This window comes from Rhipicephalus microplus, chromosome X (assembly GCF_043290135.1).
Source record: "Rhipicephalus microplus isolate Deutch F79 chromosome X, USDA_Rmic, whole genome shotgun sequence".
Classification (NCBI taxonomy): Eukaryota; Metazoa; Arthropoda; class Arachnida; order Ixodida; family Ixodidae; genus Rhipicephalus; species Rhipicephalus microplus.
Window position 1 is genome coordinate 23,518,937 of NC_134710.1, and position 22,807 is coordinate 23,541,743.

Here is a 22,807-nt window from a genome sequence, read left to right on the forward strand (position 1 = left end):
TTTTCAGTACTGTGATACAAGTCTTTGAATACTGTGATTCAAATACTTTTTCAAATGTATCTCGATGCAGAATCACAGATACTCAAAAGTATCTCAGAGATACTATCACAATGCTCTTGTATTGCGATACTGCCCAGCCCTGATTACTATACCAAGGCCTCTGAGACGTCAATATTACAGGAGCTTCACCATTCTCTTGGCCATTTCGGCATAGTTTGTTCACTTTGCACGAACTATGATGTTAAGCCTTCCTTGGATGCAGGCCAGTGGCAGAGTGTACCATGTCCATTCATGTGAAATCCGCTCAACTACTGCACCCCCAGGCATTGAGTAACAGAGGCTCATCACAAACTTCAGTAGTCTACTTAAACAGACGTGATAAGCGGCTGTGATAGTGATGTCGCATTTTCACGCCTGGTTGATGAACCCTTACTGACTAGGTGCTTGTGCACTATCTGTATGATGTGCTATCTTTCTTCTCTCTTTCCTCTCCATCTTTCAATCTCCCCCAACCCGTTCCCACGTGTAGAGTAGCAAACCGGTTATTCTCGACTGGTTGACCACCCTACCTTTTCTTCCCTACCATTCTTGATTTAGTTGAAGCCATCTTTGCAGGAAGAAAGGGTGGTATTATTACAGAGGAACACCTTACGCGCCAGCTCGTAGTTGCGTAGTGCTTCAATGCTAGTGTCGAGGACCTCTATAAAGTTTCGCACTTCGGTGCTGCTGCTGCTCGAGTAAGGCATTGTAGGTAATACTCTGGAGGAACCCTCCATGTGACAGGACGGGGGATCTCTTCAGAGCGGTCACATATTAAAGGCAGTAGTCTTTCTTGGGATACTTGTATGAAAAATTTTGGTCTGTCTGTCTGTTGGGTGGTGGTTCATTCATAGTTCAGCCACCCAGCCAAAGTTTAAGCACTTGCCGAACGCCAGGCCATCTTGAACTGGTGGTTGCATTCATACTTGTGAATATTGTCGATCTTTGTAAGGCAAATATTACGCATATTTGAGGCCCAACATCAATGCATAAGTTTTGATGTTGCACTGCAGATATGCCCGTAGTGACTAGAGAAATGGCCTTCGCATTTAGAGGGGCCCTGAAACACTTTTTCAAGTAGCCAAGAAATGAATTCACTGGAAGAGCTTATTGCCTCATGAATTCAACGCCGCAAAAATGTTAAGAATCCGTCCAGTGCGAGTGGAGTTACAAAGGTTCGTCACATGCTGCAATTGCATTCTCTTTTCTCTCGTCCCGACGAAAGCGCTTGAAGCTTAGCAGCGAGGGATGGCAGGGCCACAGAGAAACGTCATGCGCGCTTCGCGACCTTGAGCACTTTTTTCTTTTTTTCTTTGAATGCATGACTTTTTCAGCGTAATCGCGCACGTACGCATGAAAAAGTAGCGGTCGTCCATGGCGATCTCTATAACGAGCTAGTGCACCTTGTTCAAATCGGCAAATGGCTGATAGATCGGTAGTTAGCGTGCGATTTTTGGGCATATAGCGTGATTTGTCCAGAGAAGAGAAAGCAATCTTTAGCTGACTTTGATAATTTATTGGGACTTCCAGGCCGCGTGCTTTGCTGCAACATTTGGCTCGCGTGTTGTCCGTTGCCTCTACTACCGATCGGCAGCGTTTTCTGACCATGTTCAAAAAGTGTTGCTGGGCCCCTTTAAAGGGACACCGAGGATGAATATTGAGTCGATGTTGATTGTTCAAATAGAGGTCTAGAAACCTCGTAGATAAGACCCTAGTGTTTTTTATGTTGGCTAGAATTGTGACGCTATGCACGAAAAGCCCTCTGCCGACGATATGGGGCTGCCACCTGGCAGGACAAAAATGGTACGAGAACAGCATCACTGGTGGCCACAGATCAGACTCAGACCAGGACTCGTGTAGTACGACCGGCAGAAGACTGACTATCATCTTTCGGCGGCATTTGCAATGAAGCACGAAGATACAGGGCCATTTTTTGTCAGACGAAAACAACCTTATTTTTGAAAAAAAAAAGGGTAATTGATCACCAGTAACCAATTATAAGATAATGTAATTCATTATGACTAATTGATTACTTGTAATGGGTTGCATGCCACTCTGAACATTATAAAATTAAAAAAAAAGTGGTCCTATTACAGACCTGTAAGGAATGCTTGCACGGTGTCTACCAACCTGGAAAACGGGGAAAAGTCGGGGAAATGTCGGGGAATTTCTGAAAAGCATAGCCAGGTTATAGAAACTGACGGCAGTTTGTGCGACCGTCATAGAAATAAGCATTTTCAATCATGAAAGCTTAAAAAGTCGCTCCTTCGGCTGCAAGTAACTGCTAGAAGAGGTGTGAAAAATGGCAGTGCATAACTGTCGCTTCTTAGCGTAAATGCGAAAGGATACACCGACCAAAGGAATACAACATAAAGCTTACTGATGTTGCAGCACCTCGTACAGGAGCCTTGTTCATAATAAAGCCATAAGAAAGGCACAGCATGGAAGCACATCTAAGTACGGGATGCAAGCACCGAAAGTGCATTGTGGGAAGCGTCCCATCACTCCTGTTCAGCGTATGTGTAGTTGTATGTATGTGCAGGAATTCCAGGTACAGGCTTGATGCTAGCTTCTTTTATTTGGCCAGAACACGCGTGCTTGACTAGTCAATTTGGTGACCTGTAAATTCCACGTGTTCAGCGAGGGCATTCGAGGCCATGTGATGTCATATTCGTGTCGTTTAACTCTTTTTTTTTTGAAATCACCGGTCTCACTAATGTATTGGTTGTCATAATCATGGCAGCTTTTAGCGTTAACAAGACCAAGGAAATTTCCACTCGGCAACTTGTACTTAACATTGGCTAAAGCATTTCTTAGCTTCTATGTTGGTACATGCGCTATTTTAACGTTTGTTCTTTCTACATACCAACCAATCATCATACCTGAAAACGAGCCCTTACATTTACACAGTCCGTCATTCATAGCGAGAGTCTCGTTCTGGCAGACTTGATGCCTTGAGGTGGTATGTGAGAAATTATTGGTCAGCTGCCATCTCGTAATGAGATCATGTACTACGTGATACCAAACAGGCAAAAAGAGTGTTACATACTTGCCACTATGGCAGCAGGGGGTGCTGACTGACTCTACCATGTTTAAATGCACATATATCCTGTATAAAGTAGACTGAGGGATGACCGCTACCGTAAGTAGAACATCAGACGTGTTATTCGAAGGTCACAGGCAGGTTTGGATCATGCCGGTGGCAAGTTACCTTTTCGTCCACTTTTCTGATATATGGGGTTCAACGTCCCAAAACCACCATATGATTATGAGAGATGCACGTCCACTTTTCTTGCTTCACATTTACATTACAATTACTTTTAACATCACCTATACTTTCTCTGGCATTATTGTATGTTGGTTCTTATAAATATGTCTAGCAAAAAAAAAAAAAAAACGAGCCCTTAAATTTATACTTTCCTCTGAGCACAACATTACTCACATTGGTAAATTTCTGCATATTTGTCTTAGCCACGATTTTGGCTTGGCTTGAAAGGCTTCTGGTTAGGTTAGAACTGCCATCATTAGAGGCTTGCCAGGCTATGTCATGATGTTAATATTATTATTATTTCTATTTATATTACAAAAAGGTGCTTATAATAAACCTTGATATAATGAATCCCCCGATATAACAAAGTTTTTTTATTCCCCACTGTTACTCTATGGAAGCATATGTATTTGCCACCTCTGTGTAACAAGATAACGCTAGACAACCTTGATATAAAAAGTTTTTGTCCTGGACAATCACTTTTTTGAAGGCACTACCACGGCCGACGAGTCATGCGGCGCGCCTCTCCTGCAAGCAATGGGAAAAGCAGAATTTTTCTTTGGTCACAAGTGACATAATCAAAAATGAATTTGCACTATAATCCTAGCCTAAGATTTGACTGTGTTTAGGCTTGAAGTAAGCGTAACTGATTTCAGGATAGATAGATATTTAATTACAAAATAATTAGAACGAGTTGCTATAACACACATAAATTCAACATTTACCTCATTATTATTGTTGCTATAGAATATTGAGTGCCTTGAAGTAATGCCGTAGTGATTTGGTACATTTACACACAGGTCTTCATCGGTGGCATCTGAAAGGGTTAATGATTTCTTGTATGCAGGCAGTAGCAGCTCATCTCAGGGCTGTGGAGTTGGCCGATCGGCACAGGTGTGGCTCTCCCGAGCCATTCAGAACCTGAGTCCTAAGCTTGCTCGCAAGTTTCAACAAAGCACCGGTTCAGGTGCAGCTCGCCGAGCCTCCTGTAGTCGAGCCCCTTCTTCCGAGTCTTTGCTTAAGGCTCCACCTGTCCAGAAAAAGCGAACCGGAAGTGCGACACGACCGAGCTCCTTGCCGTCAGGTGAGGTGCATATCTTGAAAAATAGGGAAAGAAAAACATGTGCCATGTAGGTTCTGCATTCCACTATGCCTGCATGTAACGAATGTGTGCTTCGAATTATTTTTTTCTTGTAAAGTAGCACTAAGCTGTGGGAATGTGCCAAGCATGTCAATGTGCTGGCTTGCATGGAGGAAATGTGGAACCATCAAAGATGTGAGAAATGTGCCAAATGTCTAACATGTTTGCTGGCACATTGGACATTCTTCAAGACATTTTATTCTACCTAATGAGGCATGCACTTGGGGTACTATGGTAGAGCATTATGCTTCAGCACTAGTTACCCAGTGGTCAAGTCCTGCAGCCGGAAAATTAAAATATATTTATTTGTGTTTATTAATGTCTATCCAAAGTACATATGCATTGTGCTGATGTCACTTGTGCACACGTGTAGGTATGGGTGGTGTCACTTGATATACATTGCCTAACTAAAACTTGTCACCCCACCGCGGTAGTGTGGTGGTTATGGCGCTCGACTGCCAACCCGAAGGTCGTGGGATCGTATCCCGGCTATGGCAGCTGCATTTTCGATGAAGGTGAGAATGTTTGAGGCCCGTGTACTTAGGTTAGGTGCACATAAAGAACCCAAGTGGTCGAAATTTCCGGAGCTCTCTACTACGATTTCTTTCATGATTATATAGTGGTTTTGGGACGTTAAACCCAAACAATTATTATTATTATTATTATTATTATTATTATTATTATTATTATTATTATTATTATTATTATTATTATTATTCTTTTCGTGGTCGTCGATTCGGCAGGCAATAAACCTCTTTAAAGGACCCCGCACCACGTTTGACAATGTTAAGCTGACGAGAGTAATGCATACACTGGGCATTCACGATCACCTCTGCCGAAATTCGCCATGAATGGGTCAAATTTCAAGATGTACGCTGCTTGCCCTTCAGGAATTCCCACAAGTTACCTGTGGTGAGCCTACAAGGGTAAGAGCTGTCTACTGACCCCTCTTGACATAGCATATGTATCAGCGTGTGCGACCGCACCCATTTGATGAAAGTTCATAGTTGCTGCCCGCAACCTTCGTGCTCCTTCGCCTGTTTGGAGCTTTTGTTTGCACATAGTACATACAACACGTGGGGCAATGTTATCAATTCAGACTCTATACGGAACATGACAGCAATGAAAAGAAAATGTGCCTCGAGTGTCCATATAATTGGTATTGTGAAACTAATCAAGAGAAAAGTGGTGTAGGCATAGCTATTAAATGACATCTGAGGCAATTTTTTCCGCTCGTTGTTCTCAGCAATAGAATGAAAAGTGTAAGTAGGCATCTTTGCATTTTAGCACGAGTAGAGTGAAGTATTATTCATGTGTGGTCATCTTTATTTGGATTCCTACTTGCTTTGTTTTGTGTGATGTCAATGATGATTTTGTAGAGCAGTGGTCTTTATTGTCATTTTGCAGGTGAATCAAAACGAACAAGTGGAGCTTCTAAACAGCAGAGATGCAGGGCACTCACTGCACCAATAGAAGACCCTCTTCTTTCTTCATGTGCTAGAGGGCTTGACAAGCAGTGCTCACCATCACTTGATGCCACTTCTGCTGCTGGCCCTGTGGCATCAGAGTCTTGTGACGAAGCTAGGTGTCCTAATGCGCAAAGTACTGAAGCTAGCAGGCCAGAGGCGTACGGTGTAGTACGTCTACGTGAAGTGCTGGCAGTGCTGCGGAGTGACATCAGCTCTGAAGAGAAGCTGGTCGCCATCAAGCGTGGACATGATCGTTGGTTTGCAGTAGGCTCGTCCATGGGTGACGTGTCAAGGCTGCGTACTGGGTCGCAGCAAGGTGCCGAGAGCCAGCATGCACGACGCAGTCTTCACAAGCTGCAGGACATGAAGCAATTGGGTCCCATTCTAGAATTGCCGAAAGGTCAGTGTCTCCACTTATGTAGAGTACTTTGACTTTCAGAGCTTCTAAAGTTGTGGATCTTTTATTACCACCTTTATTATCTGCTGTATAGCAGTTCTTACAGACACAAGGACACTGGTTGATTGATCGGATAATGTTCGGACATTATATGCAGCATTTTCAGTGCTTCGTGGTTATCTCTGCAAATAATTTTTTTTTAGTAATTCAGGTGAGTGTACGTTACAGTAAAAATCCTGAAAGTATTTTATCAGTGCTTGTTACAAATTCAAGATGACCTATAAATCTCCCAAAGTGTACTTTGAGGGATTTGTGGGTTTGGGGTCTGCCGCTAAAGTTTTGTATGTTTGGAGAAGCTGCCGCTTGAGAAGACAGAGAACACTTACTTACAGACACAAGAGTGGAGGTTGTTGCAGTGATGTACACTTCTATTCATTGATCTATTTAACTTCTAAACACGAATAACCATGTATTCAGTGACTAGTAAATTGGGACATGAGGTAGAGGTCTTGTTTTGTGACAAAAGCAGAACTGTTTGAATAGTAGGGCAACTTATTAAAAAAATTCTCAACATAATGCTTACAAAGTAATGATGAAATACTTTTGTTTCTGATTGCCCCCGCCTTCACATACTTTATTCTTTGTCTTATTACATAGTGCCTTTTATGCAGGTACATGCTAAAATGATCTGAAATTGGAGGCTAATTAATGTTTCTGCATTGCACTAGCATGCAATTGAGTGTAAACCTGCATTAGCCTGCAATCGAGCTCGCTAGCTAGTTCTAACTTTACAAACGAGCTCACTAGCTCGTAACTCTACAAAAATCTGGCCTATAAGAATGCGGCAGCTTTTGGGAAAGCAACCCTTTTGACCCAGTTTCTTTGCGATGAGAGAGCGACATGTAGAAACGTATACGAGCCAGCTGGAGATGGCTGCTGAGATATTGCACGCGCCAGCAACTGCGACCGCGCCCTTACAAGCTAAGTTCACAATTGCTGCCCAAGTGACTACTCCAACACCCCATTCCTTCACCCTGCATTTTTTCATGCTCATTCAGGATGGGCAGGGTGTTTTTTGTCTGCTTCAATGGTAGGCGCCCCGATTGGGTGATGTTACAAGCACTCTCCAAGTGACTAAATAAAGCCGGCTCGTCTGATTGCTGCTTCAACCGCGTTCGTCGCCTCCGCTTGTGCGCTTTTACCCGCAGATAGAACAAACGATACGTGTTTGTATATTATCAGTCTCATTAAAGAACCCCAGGTGGTCTAAATTTCCGGAGCCCTCCACTACGGCGTCTCTCATAATCATATAGTGGTTTTGGGACGTTAAACCCCACATATCAATCAATCAGTCTGGACTTTATATGGGACATGACTGCAACGGTGGTGGCAAAAACTTCTCGAGAGGTGCCCATATAATTGCTTTTTGAAATAATGAGGCTATGGTGCAATTTAGCGTAATGGTTGAAAAATGCGGCAATGGATAAATGTTTCTTCACTAGTTAAATGGGGCTACATTTAATCTGAACATTCTGACTGCTCCAAACTTGCTCGAAAAGGCATTTCTAGCTGCTTCAAGCCCACTCCCAAATGTCTTTTTCGATGCTCCAAGCCTGCTACTCAAGGCACATTTATCTGCTCCTAGGAGCGCTCCCAAATCCATATAGCCTGTTCCACCCCTGTATAGTGGTTTTAGGACATAATACCTTCGATATTATTATCATTTAAAATCTTGTGCTCATGGGGGTACATTGCTGTTTAATTACTCTATTTGTTGCAGTCTTATGAGAAAGTTTCATGGAATAGTTTCTGCACTTATTGAGGTCATAGTAAATCGCTCATGAAAAATTGGGACACCATCCTAGCAACTCAGTGGCTGTGGTGTTCTGCTGCTGAGGACAAGATTGTGGGTTTGAGTCATGGCTGCATTCTTATCAGGAAAGACACCAAAAATAGTTGTTTGCCATGCAGTGGTTTTATATTAAAGGGGTCATAAACCAGGCCTAGTGCTTGGTGCGAAAAACACCTTAGCATGTGTCTCCGAGGAATGCATAGCCGAAAAAAATTTTCAGGAGGAAGTAAAGTAGGACTGGAGATACAGTGATAGCAATATTTGCCTGATGCATTCCCCTTGGACTCTTCATTTTGCAGAAAAGGGAAGTGCGTTTCACGGTGCTCGCCCAGTGCCTTCCTTCAGTGTTGTGTGGTTTGCTTTGCACGTAACTGGCGGTTATCACAGCTGCTGCTAGAAACTCATAGTTCCCAGTCGATTGCTTCTCTCTGCGCTGTAGCTGCTGTAGCTGTGTGGTCTGTTATAGTGTATCTCTATTAGGGGGGAACAATGGATGGCGCTTCAAGCGCGCGCAGCTGAAGCCACCACAAGCCGTTGTTTTGGCCCGGAAGTGAGCATGCGACCACTTGTTTGCTATTGACGGGCCAGGACTTCTTTTCCTTAGTTTTTAAACAATGTCTCTCTGAAGTGCTGTAAACTGCTCAAGCTGACTAGAAACCAGTGTGGCGCAGGGTCTGAAATTAGCCATCTAAAGTGCTTTTGAAAATTCTGGTCATGGCGAGATCATAATTCGGACTAATAAACAGGCACTACAGCAAAAAAAAAGAAAGAAAATTTAAAAAGTAAAAACTCAGAAGACTGAGCGTAGTGTTTTTACTTTATAATACTTGATGTTGGTGGCTTGTCTTTATATTACCTTGTTCAGAAATGCAGATGGCTGTCTCTAGGTGCTTGCAACAACCTAACAGAAGATTGATGTGTGGGGTTTAATGTACCAAAACCACCATATGATTATGAGAGACATCGTAGTGGAGGGTTCCGGAAATTTCGACCACCTGGGGTTTTTTGACGTGCACCTAAATCTGAGCACACGGGCCTACGGCATTACTGCCTCTATCGGAAATGCAGCCGCTGCAGCCAGGATTCGCTCCCGTGACCTGCAGGTCAGCAGCTGAGTACCTTAGCCACTAGACCACTGCGGCGGGGAAAACCTAACAGAAGATAGTTAAAGGGCCAGTAAACAGGCTCCTTTTTTTTTACACCCCCCATACAAGCTTGACAATTTGTAGATTAGACCGCAGCGATCACGTTTTCTGAATATTTAAGCGCTGCGCCCCGCGCAGATCCTCTATTTCGAAAAACAATTCCTGCGCATCTTTCCTACGCCTGACCGACCCCCTTGCACGCGCAGTGACGTCAACTCGGCGATCGGCGACGTGACGTAGCACGCGACTCGCCGATCGGTCTAAATCAGGTATGAAAAAACAGTAGTAAAGTCAATGTCAGTTCCTGTTCCCACCCACAGCTACGAAACTACCTCTTGTTTCTTAGCACTGCGGTGAAAGAACCAGCTTCGCAGTTGTCGCTTGCACGTGTACACTCCTCGCTCAGCTACAGTGCCTGTGCGCACATACGAAGATACTTCGCTCTTGACATGAGCAACACGGGTAAAAAGCGTTGCTCTGTCGTCGGCTGTAAATCGAGCGACTGGGCAGCGCAGAAGCATCGGCACCGGGTGCTTCACGATAGGGCCCTGCACGCTGCATAGCTGAAGCGAATCGGCGATCTAGTGACGTACGTCGGGGACCTGATCGTTTGTGGTCGACACTTCGCAGCAAGCGGAAGTGCGTTGCGACTGATCGAGTTCGCCGATGACGTCAATCGCTGACGTGGTGTCAGGTTGCCGAAGTGGGCGGAGTCACAACAATGGGTTACGCCTTCCCCTTCATGGAAGGGAGAAGAGGGGCAAGGCCGCGCGAAAATTTGAAACCAGCTTAAACCGATGTTCTAACCCCTGTAACTTCCTTATTATAGCACCTATTCACAAAATTTTTGTGGCAGCATGTTCGCAAAAAAAAAAAAAAAAACTACACATATATCTCTTTTTAAAAATTTTTGGACCTCAGGGCTGTTTACTGGCCTTTTAATACATTTGTTATTTGTGTTGCTCGGGATCAACACGTTTATCTGGCACATTAGCTAGATAAACATGTCAGCGTAATTGCAGATGTGTGATGCATTCAACTTCCACTCAAATCTCCATGCGCACATGCTTGAACGTATTCTGTTCACTAAATAGGCCACCTTTACCAGAAGTGAGTCATCTTTTTAAAATCTCGCAACGAAGCTTTTTGATATTTCAGTCTATTTATGTAACTACACCTACTGTAAAAACATGCGTATGGGATAGAAAACGCGAGAAAAAAAGTTTCCTTCCTATATAGCGCAAGCAAAATCAAATACATTGATTCACACACTATTCACCGTCGTTTGATGCACTTTGTTGCAAAACTCCCTAGTCAGGCATGTCCTCCCACAGCCCCTGATTTTCAGTGCCATCAAAGGAGTTTGAAAGTCGAGCACTTCTTGAAGGTACCACGAAGAAGTGCCTCAGGAATGCAGACAAAAGTATTGGCCATAGGGTTAATACTATACTACTCTGGAGGGAAAGCTCCCCATAGGGCCCTCGCATTAGAATCGATAACCACATGAGTGCGGCTATGAGTGAACGATACTCAGCTTTCGGGTGGTCTCACTTGCTTTCACTATTGCATGCTCAAATCACTCCTGGCATTTTTATCTGTATCGTGGCTCTTTGCTTCATCGCAGTGAGAGACTTGCCCCGTATACTTGCTGGGTCATGGCAACAAAAAACATGGACAATGAGACAGTACAATTCATTGAACACGTGCGCAAGCTGGTGCAATCGGCTGCACGGCCTTGCCTTTGCTTTCAAATATTGATATGGCATGAGGATGGTGGCACCACTTAGTCAGAAAAACTTCGAACGCTTCTTTCCCTGCACAGTAAATTGCATGCTAAATTGCATAAATAACATTGCATCTTCCCTAAAAGTACTTGATATAAATATCACATAATTTTTGTTTGTTTATAGTTCCTGATCATGCTTGTTTATAGTTTATACTGCACAAATTTCAGTGTTTTAAACTGCCAGTTTTAGCCCTTCATTGAAATATTGTGATGGTAACAATGGCAACGTTCCAAAACGTCAGTGCTTCGGTGGTTATCCTGCTTTTCCTTTAGAGTTGGTATATTAACTTTATGGCTTTGGTGATCCATGTGCACAGCATCGCCAGCGAGGGCGGTCTCAGCCATCCGGCACGGGTCACTTTTGGCCCTCCGGACCTCATCCACTTCATATACATGTGCGTGATGTGGCCCTCAAATGGTTTATTTAGACACACATCAAGCAGCTTCAGCCGGGATGTCCTCCCAGGGCAATGACCCCCTCGGCGCACTGGAGTCCCACAGCAATCTCTTCACGGAGGTGACGCAGAAATTCGTCAAGAATAAGTATTGGTGAGAGCCTTAGCAGCTCTCTGTTGATGGTTTGGGTTTTAGAACGAAGTCTCAGTTCCCTTTGAAATCGGAAAACGCCCCTTTTTTCGGCCCACGCAAAATTCGCAGGCCATGGCACACAAAGAGGGGTTCCTCCTGTTTCCCCAACAGTGAACGCTACGCCCGCTCAGCAGCTATGGCTATGACTAAGCAGCTGAGATCAGCTTCCTTTTAAAGACAGCTGAATATTCGTGGTCCTTGGTTCTCCCATAGCATAGAATCGCACCTGTTGTGATGTACGCTAACGCTACCTAACGCAGAGGCCTGATGATGATGATAGCACCCCACAATTCCAAAGCCGAAACTATGTAATCTCGGCTTAAAATTCTAGGGTCTGCATATAGTCCAGGGGCACAATTTCACATCATAAAAACAAAGGAAAAAAGGTCTATACACAGGTTTTTACGGTAGTATACACAGTGCCAGTGAGAAGCACTACCTCTCATCCAAACAGCGCTCTTAATTTATATTGGCTATTAGCTAATAATTTTTTGTGACTTCAGCTGACAGAACATGCCGTCCATTGACAGATACCTGCCCACTTACGAGAGTGAGAACTGGCCTCTGAAAAAATGCCAAGAAAATGGCAACTTCGCGCTTCGTTGGTAGCCTGTAAAGGCCAAATTAGGCGATTTTTTTGAGGTTAATGGACCTCAATGAAATTAACCATGTATGTTCATTTGCACATTTGCACCATTCATGTCTAATTGCAGGCTTGAGAGTTTCGCAGATTCTTTTCAAATGAATTTTATAGCTTGCCTCCAAATGCTCACTTCGTTTGCCAGAATTAATGGCAACACTGTGTGTGTGTGTGACGTTAATTTTTGCATGGCAGAAGTGACAGAACTGATGTGCTACTGCGGCATCTGCTTGTTTGCTATGGATTGTGTGGGTTTGGCCGGCGCTTCCTTAGCATCTCCTGTGATAAGGCATTGTTACGACCGGCCCTGGGGAGCCAAGCAGGAAGAGTTTGGAGGAGAACCGGTTCTTGACCGACGGTGTCGTCCACCCCCACCTCCCCATTCGGGTTCCTCCTCTCGCCGGGAGAGCTCCGGGGTCTGCTGTGCGTTCGTGACCATGTTTGGTAACATTTTAGGGCGCCGTGACCATATATGGACCTCGTGTTAGGTTGTGCCACTCCATGTGTTGTGAGGTGTGTTTCCCCCTCTCTCGTGGCCGAGGTGCCGGAGACACCGTATTGGCTGACGATGCGGACGGGGCGCCCAGTGTCAACGGCGCGGCGCTATAAAATGCTGAAGACGTTTTGTATCACACTCACTCTTCTCTCTTTTGGGTCAGTTGACCACTTCTCCACATGTAAATAAATCTCTGTTGTTCGTTCGGGCGCTTCTTCTCGCTGAATTGTTGGACGATGGATCCTGCGACGGGGCCAGCTACCGAAAACGAGACCGGCAGGACCCGGAGTCCCAACAGCATCCTCTGGCATCCTCTGTGATGGTGTCTCAAATAGTCTCTTTGTTGCTTTGAATCATTAGATTCCATAGATAAATAGTTGGATGAGCATGTACGCTGCACACAAATCAAACTGTGATAGTTGAAACACATGACTACCAGTGCTTTTTACACCACTAATGTGCCCTGGAAACCCTGGGCTGTTGCTTTATGGTACATAATGTAAGCGGAAGTGGGAGCTTTTATTGCACAGTTTAACTGCATTTGACCGCCGAGCAAATAGTGTAGAGATTACTGGTTGTACAAGAAGTGCCAGTAGTCATGGGGGCCCCAAGCAAGCCTTGAGTTTTAGTTGCTGAGTACTCTGCAGTTTCAATAAAGGGAATTGCATCCTTCTGGAATACGAGGTCTGTTTGAAAAGTATCCGACCTTGTTATTATTATTATTTTTTGTTAACACCTGATGAAAGGTCGGCTGATGCAAGCGTGCTTGCATCAGCCGACCTTGAATCTTCGTGTGCATACGTTAATTTTTTCCCGCCTGCCAATAGCGTCCATCGCTGGAACGCAGCGGTTGAGTGAGGTAGTGCACAGTGGTCTCGTAGGTTTATCATTGCAAGGAAAGTGACGGAGCCACTGGAGCAGCCCTGCTGCACCAAATTTTGACAGAAACTGGGCGACAGCCAAGTGGAAACCATTGGGAAGAACAAGATGGCTTTCGGTGACAATGCTATGAGCTGCACACAGATTAAGGAGTGGTACAACGGCCGCACATCGGTGGAGATCACGCTCCGGTCGGCCATCAACATGCCGAAATGACCTGGTGATTGCCGAAGTGAAGGCTGTGGTGACGCGGGACCGCCGTGTGAGACTATCCGGGAAATTGCGGAAGCGGTGGGTATCAGCACTTTCTCTGCACATTTTGTTATTACTGAAGATTTGGCCATGAAGAGAGTTGCGGCGAAATTCGTGCTGAAACTGCTCACGGTGGAGCAAAAGCAACTTCATGTTGAAGTCTCATAGGACATGCTGGATTTCACAAGCAGTGACCCTAACTTTATGAACACCATTATCACCGGTGATGGGTCTTGGGTATACGGGTACGACCCGGAAACCAAATTCCAGTCGTCACAGTGGAAGCGTTCCACGTCACCAAGACCAAAGAAGGCCCGCCAAGTGCGCAGCTACGTCAAAGGGATGCAGAGTGCTTTCTTTGACTCCCACGGTGTAGTACACCACGCGTATGCACTACTGGATCAAACAATCACCAAAGAGTACTACAGTGATGTCCTTCGTCACCTATGTGATGCTGTGGGTTGCAAGAGACCCGAGTTGTAGTCAACAGGGAACTGGTGCATTTATCACTACAACGCTCCTGCGCATTCCTCACACTTGGTTCAGACTTTTTTTGGTGAAAAGTCAGACTCCTGTAGTTCAACAGGCTCCTTACTCTCCTGATATGGCTCCCTGCGACTCCTGGCTGTTTCCCAAACTCAAGAGAACATTGAAAGGAGAGTTATGTCAGACAAGAGAGGACATTATCACTGCAACGACAGTTGAGCTAAGCTCTATTCCGTCTCCTCAGAATGCTTCAAACAATGGCAGCACCACTGGGAGAAGTGTGTGGAGTCTCAAGGGGACTACTTTAAGGGGGATTAGGTTTCCAACGCTCCAGTTATGCCAGTTTTTTTTTTCTTTCACCAAAAGTCGGATACTTTTCTAACAGACCTTGTATGTAGACCGAGCAGTGTTGCCAGATGCTACCAAGTAAACAAGCAAATACTCATCACAAAAGCCCCAAAGAAGCTGAAATATAAGGAATTTTTTCATTATTAAGATAATCAGTTATGATAAAAAAATGCCAATCAAGTACGAAGAGGAGTTTAAAAAGTCATGTTACTGTTTTGTACAGTGAAAATATGCTGAACTCATTATTGGATTGAAGGCAAGTTTGCCAGTGAATGATTGACATTACCTCTTATTTCCCTCAACATATGTGTCACTGAATGTTTACTTAAACCTCCCTCAACGTATGTTTGAACAATCAACTGTAGGCATGGGGGGGGGGCCATCAGAGAGGTGACCTTGCCAACCTCTAGTCACTTAAAGAGGGGGGGGGGGTTAAATTCTGCCCATACATTGACTTGTGGTGTGGGTGGGTGCTATGATGAACCTTCACCCCCCCCCCCCCCCCTTGCACGTATATGCACTCAACTACTCGATCATCAACAAACATACTATTAGTGAACGACAAATATGCATTGGTGAATGTGATGATCACTAAAATAGCTGTATTTGCTGGAAAAATGTAAATAAGCCCAAAATAACATGACAGGTGTCGGGAAAATTTTACTGGCGACTTGATGAGTAAAGAAACCGAAAGTCGCCTATTATAAGCCGAACTGGCAGCTCTGAAACAGAGTAAAGATTATCAGGTGCTCTTCCTATTTTTTTGCAATCTAATTTTGCATTGAGCAGCTTCATAGCAGTGCTCATACTTGGTATTAAAAATGCTGTGGCTGTCTTTGCTGCTGCACAAGCAGTAATTATTGTGTTTACCTTTTTGTCTGGTACTTTAGCCTTGTGTTTAGCAGTATATAGAATATTTAACCAGAGATTCATAAATGGCTCATTTCTTGGTCTTGGCCCATATTTATTTGCTGTTTGCCTTGTTAAACTCTACAAGCGGGGTGTTTAAAACAGGAGAAAGTTGATAGTTGTAGTGTAGGTGCTGACCAACAGATAAATGGCACTGGCATCCATGCCCAGGGAGATACTTTGTAGCATTGATCGTTGTAGTTGAGAACTGCAAAACATGGTATTTAACTTGGGCTAATCTCTATTTAGGTAAACCTAGCCGTAATGTATGAATCACTGGCCCTTTGCTCCAGCTTATCCATTACATCTAATTGCTAAAGCTTTATTTAAGTAATTAGAACATTAGCTGTCTTCCAAATCTTTCCAGCCCTGCCTGCAAAACTGAACAGTTGACATGTCTTTGGTGGAACGAACGAGTCAGAAGAAAGGGATAAAGACAGGTGGGAATGTTTCTAGTTTACCCTTGGCTTTGCTTTCATTTTTATATATAAAAAAAAGGCATCATTGTAAATGTTTTTGACATAATGATTGTGATTATAGTGAATCTTGGCATTCTGTGTGGTATGGCCTTATTGTATTCAATGAGTTCCATGCAATCTTGGCTGTTGAGTTATCAATTAAGTTTAATGCTGGCAGGAGAGTTCTGAAATGCTTATCATTTCAAGTTAGAAGACAGGCATCACCTATTCACGAGATACCTTTCATTTACTATATGCATATTTCAAGCCTTTTGTAGGTGGTTTAGTCATGGTATTTTTTCAGCAAGAAAGAGACTATACATGGATGCCAGTGGCCATCCAGCTTTGTCATCTGGTTAGGTTGATATTCAAGAACTCGAGTTTAGGCTTTGCTTAGAGCACAAATGGGTCAGCGTGGCTTGGACTGAGCTTTTGGCAAATTTACTAAATACATTTTTGTGCAGTTGTTCATTACTGAGAAATGCTAAATGCAATGGTGTACCTCAGTGAGCATATTACTAATCTAATGAACTTTCTTCACTTTACGTGGGTTGTGTCTATGAGATGGTTTGAGCTTTAGCTTCTGGGTTGGCTAAGGTGGAGGGATCTCTATGCTGTTGGACATACTGCAGACTTTGATAAGTAGACAAAGAAATTAATTTAATGTTTGTTGCTGGACTGAAGACACATGTTTATGTTGCTGTATAATGCCCTGACTCTCGGATATATGGGTACTCGCAAAACGATTTCGAACACCAGACATGTGTCTGCTTGCCGGTGCAGCGTGCTGGTAAAAAAATACAGCCATGGTCTGCGCATGCACCAATTTCTTTTCATGCAAGCCTTGTCCCTTAGTGAGTCTATTATGCTGCTGTCTTACAACAAAAACATTGTGCCTTTTAGTGCTGCGATTCTGTAATACTGGGCTTTGCCAGCACTTTGCCAGGGAAGTGGTATTGAAAAGACAAATGGCGCCCAAGCATATTGCCACGCTGTGTTGGTGGCAGAAGAGAGTATAGAAGTGAGTGGCTGCTTTGATGGATATCAGCAGACCCTAGTGCACTGGTGTTGGTTGCTTCTGGTTAAGGGCCAGCAGGCATAAGACATCACAGTACCCAGCACCTCCACCAGTCTGTCATGAGAAAAAACTACCAACAGAAACTTGAAGCAGCGAACGACTATTCACTCGGCCACAGCAGCCACTCACTTCTATGCTCTCTCCCTCTGCCACAAACAGCATGGCAATATGAACACAGATGCACCAACGTTTAAGCTCCAACAAGCGTGCACATGCTCATATATGATGTCTCGCAGACCCCATCCCACAAGCCTCTCTGTCCTGGTGGGAAGAGGCACGTAATGCTAGCCTTTTGGTGCAAGACAACCCCCTGTCTAAATGCACTAGAGAGTCTCTTTTTTGCTAAGGCCACGCACGAGCATATTATGACAATTTTTTTTTTGCCAGTGCACACTGGTGGTGAGCTGATTCCCCTTCTCCCCAAAGAAATATTCCTTTGGTGTGCCTAATTTTGGCTTTATAATCTAGGCATTGCACTAGAGTGATAAGGTTTTTTGATGATGCATACTTGGGCCAGTTGGCTGCACCTACTTTTTAAACAGCATAGAAATGGACAGTGGTGACAAAGGCAATTAGGAAAAGCAGATGCCTCGAGCCATCTTTATTAAAACTCATAGGGTTGTGGTATGGTTGAGGTTATTAAATGTGCTTTATTAAAGGAGTTTTGAACCACTTTTGCAAGTAATTGCGGAATGACCTCAGTACTGAAGCTTATTGCCTCCAGAGTTGTTTGCCACAGCAATTTCTTAAACCCATCAAGAATCAACGAAGTTGGTTGTGCGCTCTCAGTACTTTCTCTTTTTTCTTGTCACGACGGCTTTTATCTCTTTTCTTGTCACGGCGGTCGTGTTGGAAGCTATACGGAGAGGATGGTACGAGGAAAAGAACTTGCGTCATCGTTTGTCATAACCTTGAGTCAGCGTTATGAACGCAATCGCTCTTTCCTGTTGTGGTGCTTGTGTTACACAGTTAGTGCGGCTCACTGTGTAATGTTAGTGGACTATCGAGTACAGCACTGGCACGTGGTGGCATGCCATAGCAAGAAGCGTATCTGATCCAAGTGCTGCTCTTGATTCATGCCATGCTATCTATGAATAGCACGCTATCTGCTGTCTGACATCAAGAAGCAGGTGCCATATCTCTGAGGAGAGGAAGGGTAGGCCTCTTATGAAAAGAGGGCACCCAAGAAAATGGCAAGTTTCATAACTCTTGTAAACTGTGCCGTATACGACTGCGAAATTAGGCTTGGATGTTCCTAGTACTTAGTAGCTCTCTGCAAGATGTGTTTTCTCACACGGCCAGAGGGTCACCAAGCACAGTAACTCTAAAGTCACTTTTTTTTAAAAATAAAAGCTCTGCAGGGGTAACATTCTTGTCACTTTTTGAAGGAAACTGAAAGCATTTGAAAATGATGAAAAAAAGGCACACATATCGACACATAAAGTCTGTGCTCTGCCAGCACTTTACCAGGCAAGTGGTGTTGCTACTTTCAGTGTCACCAAATCTGGCCACATCTGTGTGCATTAGCTTGAAGCTGCCAATAGATGACACTTTCAAGTTGGCATAGTGGGACCTGGAAAATCCAATTCTTAGTCATAGCAATGGACTGCATGCTTGCACACAGTTCCCTCATCGTCTCAATTTCTTGTGCTGCGATGATCTCTCTTGTCAGGTGATTTATGTTTGTCAGCAATTCTGCATGTGTTCCGCAACGAAATGCAGCCATACGTTTTAAAATGCATCCTTAGGAAACCACCAGCCATGTTCTTGACATCGCAGTAGTGCTCATGTAATTGTTAAGGCAACAACCGGCTTACCCAACATAGCTGCAACCATGCAACAGTGGCAGACAATAAACAACATACTCGGTGCATTCTACAGATTTATTTTTGTGGTTCTTTTCACAGGCATGGTTATTTTGTGCACTAGTAGCTGTGATCTTGCACAACATTTTGAGTTCGGTTGGGGCTGAAAAGATGGCACGCGCATTTGCTATCTGCGAGTGCTTTTTTTGGTTAAATTATGAGAGAAAGTGTGTTTGTCTGGCAACAAACTTATGGGACTCTTGTGCTCAAATGATTTGGGTGCCGTGTGACGCACATTTTTTGTCTCAAAATACGTTCAGCGACGGAGACCAGCACAGGATGGGGACAGCCAGCATTGATCAACCTTATTATTTGCTGGTTAAACCTCAAGGCATTGGAGAGGTGGCACGGCATTCTTGAATCATAGGTTAGCTATTGCCCTCTTGGCTAATTCGGAATGTGTGGAGGGATAGGGAAGCAGGGCCTTATTTGCATGTGGCTTGTAATGTTAACAAGAGCGATCATCATTTATCGACTAGCATAGATCTAATGAAAGAACGGTTCCATTCACCAGTAGCTTATGTGTCACGCTCGGGGGTTTCAGGCTCTTTTGAATCATTGACAGTTTAGGATCTCTTTGTCTTTGGTATCATGCTTGTACAGACGCTGACACACAAATAGCGAATTGCACTTCCTCTGTGGTGCTGTCCATGAGCTGTGAAGGCATGCATGCTCCATTGATCGCCTCCTTGCCACCTAGTTGGGTGGTTGCCAACAGTATATGCTGCAGCAACTGCACTTTAGACTTATATGTGCAGTATGTACATGCCCACTTTCACGTGCAACAACACTTGTTACTTTGCTGAGTAAAGCCATGAAGGGGTGTTTGCTGCATGCGCATGCTTTTTTTTTTTTTTAGTCACCTACAGCTTCCCTTCACATGCATTTGTTGCGAGATTTGTTTGTCTTGATGCTTTTCGTATCAGGTGCTATTATGCAGCATTTAGTCTTATGTTTATTTTTAATGAGGCAAGAGCCTCAAGACAGGAAAGGAGAAGCCATGTTTTTACACACCAAATGGAATATAACTTTATGACATAAGGAGAAAGAAGAAAAGGAATAAGAAAATGAAACAAATAGTACTGATAAAGTTATAAACAAATTAAAGCTACTAAGACTAGGGAAATGCACTAACTAAAGGTTCTGCGGACCAATCTAGGAAAAGTTCAATGCCACCAGTTGTCTCGATGCTTGAGTGGACTGGAGCGGTGAACTCATTGACGTGCGGCTGCGTTGGCAGCGAGGGGGCTTGTGATGCGGTGGAAGAGGAGAGTTAGCGCTATTGCGCAGCAGGTCGGTGACCTCAGTGGCCACATACTCAGCATGGAGGTTGGCAGCAGTGAATCGTGCTCGTCCTGTGGCAGGCAACCGGCAGCAGGGTCAGCTGCTCGGACCAGGGGTTCGCACATTTGGAGACTCTTTGATGCTGTCGTCTTCTTCTCCCGCCACCGTGCCACCATCTAACTAGCTCTTGTCATTTTCTTGTCTCCTGCTGCCATGCAGCCTTCCAATTTGTCGTGATCCTTTTTGCCGTCATCCATTGACACGTGCGATCGCCCTCGAATGTCTTCATTTTCCATGCTCCGCATGTGCTTGTTCCACGGTGCCGCTCTAGTGTCCACGCCACCGCGTTTGCCGCACTGGAGACACCACAACACAACACCGAGAACATAGTACTGTTGTCCTACTGAAGCCACACTCACTCATCACAGGGGTTCTCTGATGGGACCTCTGACATAGACACCTAGGGCAGTTGCTTTTAAATGATGTCAGATGTCAGCACTTATCATCTTTGTTTCAATCGTCCACTTCTGCAATGTTTGGGAAGCAGGTTTTGTTAACATGTTTTGGTAAATATTTACATGAGCAAAAGCATATGTATGGCAGGTTGCATACGTAAATATTTGTGAATTATTGAATTTTTTTTCTTAAAGGAGCAGAGACACCACCGAAGTCGCCAACATCTGTGCAAGAGTGGGTGAATTCACTTCCAGCTGATGAGCCAGATAAGTGAGTCTACTGCAGCTTTTTTTTTTCTTTTTTCAGTGGCTTGATTGTTATTTTGTCTTTGTCACTTTCTTTTTCTCTATGGTGACCAATGTATATTCGAAGATCTTATTGAAATGTTATGAAGGAAACTCATACAGGTTTTCTGTGAAGCTTTGTGCTTTTGTTGGGTGGGTGGCAGTTTTACCTTTCCTGAACCTCTCAGGTTTTATTTGTAGCTTATGTCTTCTGTTGGGCAAACAGCAGTCATCACTTTCACGAAGTTCTTAGGCTCCTTTTGTCGATTCAGGTTAGTATCAGGTAATTCTCTTGTGCATAGAAGTTCTAGGTGCACCTTATATATGTGATGTCCTTAACGGCTTGCTCTAAGCCAGTTATTGTAGACTATTTTGGGTATTTCTGCTATAGCTCCTCAAAATGTATCTGCAAGCTTTATCTTTGGTCAGTTTATGTTGTTAAAACTTAAAAAAGCCACGGCTTGTAGGTCTTTCTTTGTTTCATTTTTTAATGCGATCTTCATGAACAAGAAACTGGCCCCTTGAATCTTTGAGGCTGTTGCAAATTGAAGGCAATCTGGTGTGCATTCTGGAATTCTCGGCTATGTATGCGCTTAAAATTTAACAGAGTTGAGCTTGTTGGTTCACATTTATTACAAAAAGACAGGGCTGGCAAGGCATGCGAGCATGGACACAACGAAGAAGATACGATTCCACAAACACCGCAAGGCGTTTGTGGTGTCCTAACTTCTTTTTTTTTGTCCATATTTGCATGCCCTGTATTTATATTATGAATATGTATGTGCTGTGGTTCAAATGAAATTTATAATAGTGCTATAATGAGATGTCTCTTATAAGCAGGGTACCTCGTATGCATTTTCTTACCGATGCGTATTTTACTGTAGGCACACCTGCATCTCTCATATTCACTTGTCTCTTATATCAGTGTCTTCTATAAAGGGGTTTGATTGTAAAAAAGCACCCCCAGCTATCACAAGTAGGGAACAGTAGCAGACAAAAAAAAAGTAAGATGTTGACAAATTCACCACATCATTTGATAGCCCGTTCCACTCAACTATAGTCTTCGAAAAAAAGGAACTGTTGTACCTATTTGTTTTGCATTTGAGGTACCATGATGGTCTTGTTGAGTTTCGTCCAGGTAGTTCGTGACCTGTTAAATTGCATGTATGTCCGGAAGTCCAGTTTATTCTGGCTGTTAATGATGTTGAAGATTGTCTTGCGAAGGTGCAACTTCTGCTATGATTCGAGAGTGCAAAGACTAGATTGCATATATAGTCCCGATGCTGACACGTTCCTACCATATTTATTGGAAATGAAACGAAGTGCTTTTCTCTGAATACACTTAAAAAAATAGGCGTTTACAGGCACTATAAAGGCACTATGAAAACCTTTCCGAACCTCTGATTTAGGCTCATATATCAAAGGGGCGCGAATAGGAGCGTGAGGAACAAAATAGGCATTTGCCTAAATTCAGTCTCGAGTGATCACACCCACAATCAGACGCTCAGTGCAGGCCTAAAACAAGACTAGCAATGCTACAAACCAGGTTACAATAAACAAACAAAGTTGAAATAATAGATCTAGCATAGAAGTTATTCGTACAAATAATTTAAAATCGCTAAAAGCGTTTCGGAAACCTGTAGCTGACTGCAGTGCTTTGCAGAAGGGGCCACCACCTCGGCAGGCG

The 22,807-nt window shown here is 43.8% G+C and overlaps 1 protein-coding gene across 1 annotated transcript in view; it reads left to right on the forward strand.

The window, feature by feature from the left end:
• The window catches only part of olf186-M (Ki-ras-induced actin-interacting protein-IP3R-interacting domain olf186-M), a 124,590-nt gene that overhangs the window by 10,679 nt on the left and 91,104 nt on the right, over window positions 1-22,807 (forward strand). Inside the window, exons 2-4 of the mRNA XM_075881976.1 lie at window positions 4,155-4,391; window positions 5,856-6,317; window positions 21,031-21,106. Of these exons, the coding sequence (XP_075738091.1) occupies window positions 4,155-4,391; window positions 5,856-6,317; window positions 21,031-21,106 (775 nt within the window). The remainder of the gene's footprint in view (window positions 1-4,154; window positions 4,392-5,855; window positions 6,318-21,030; window positions 21,107-22,807) is intronic.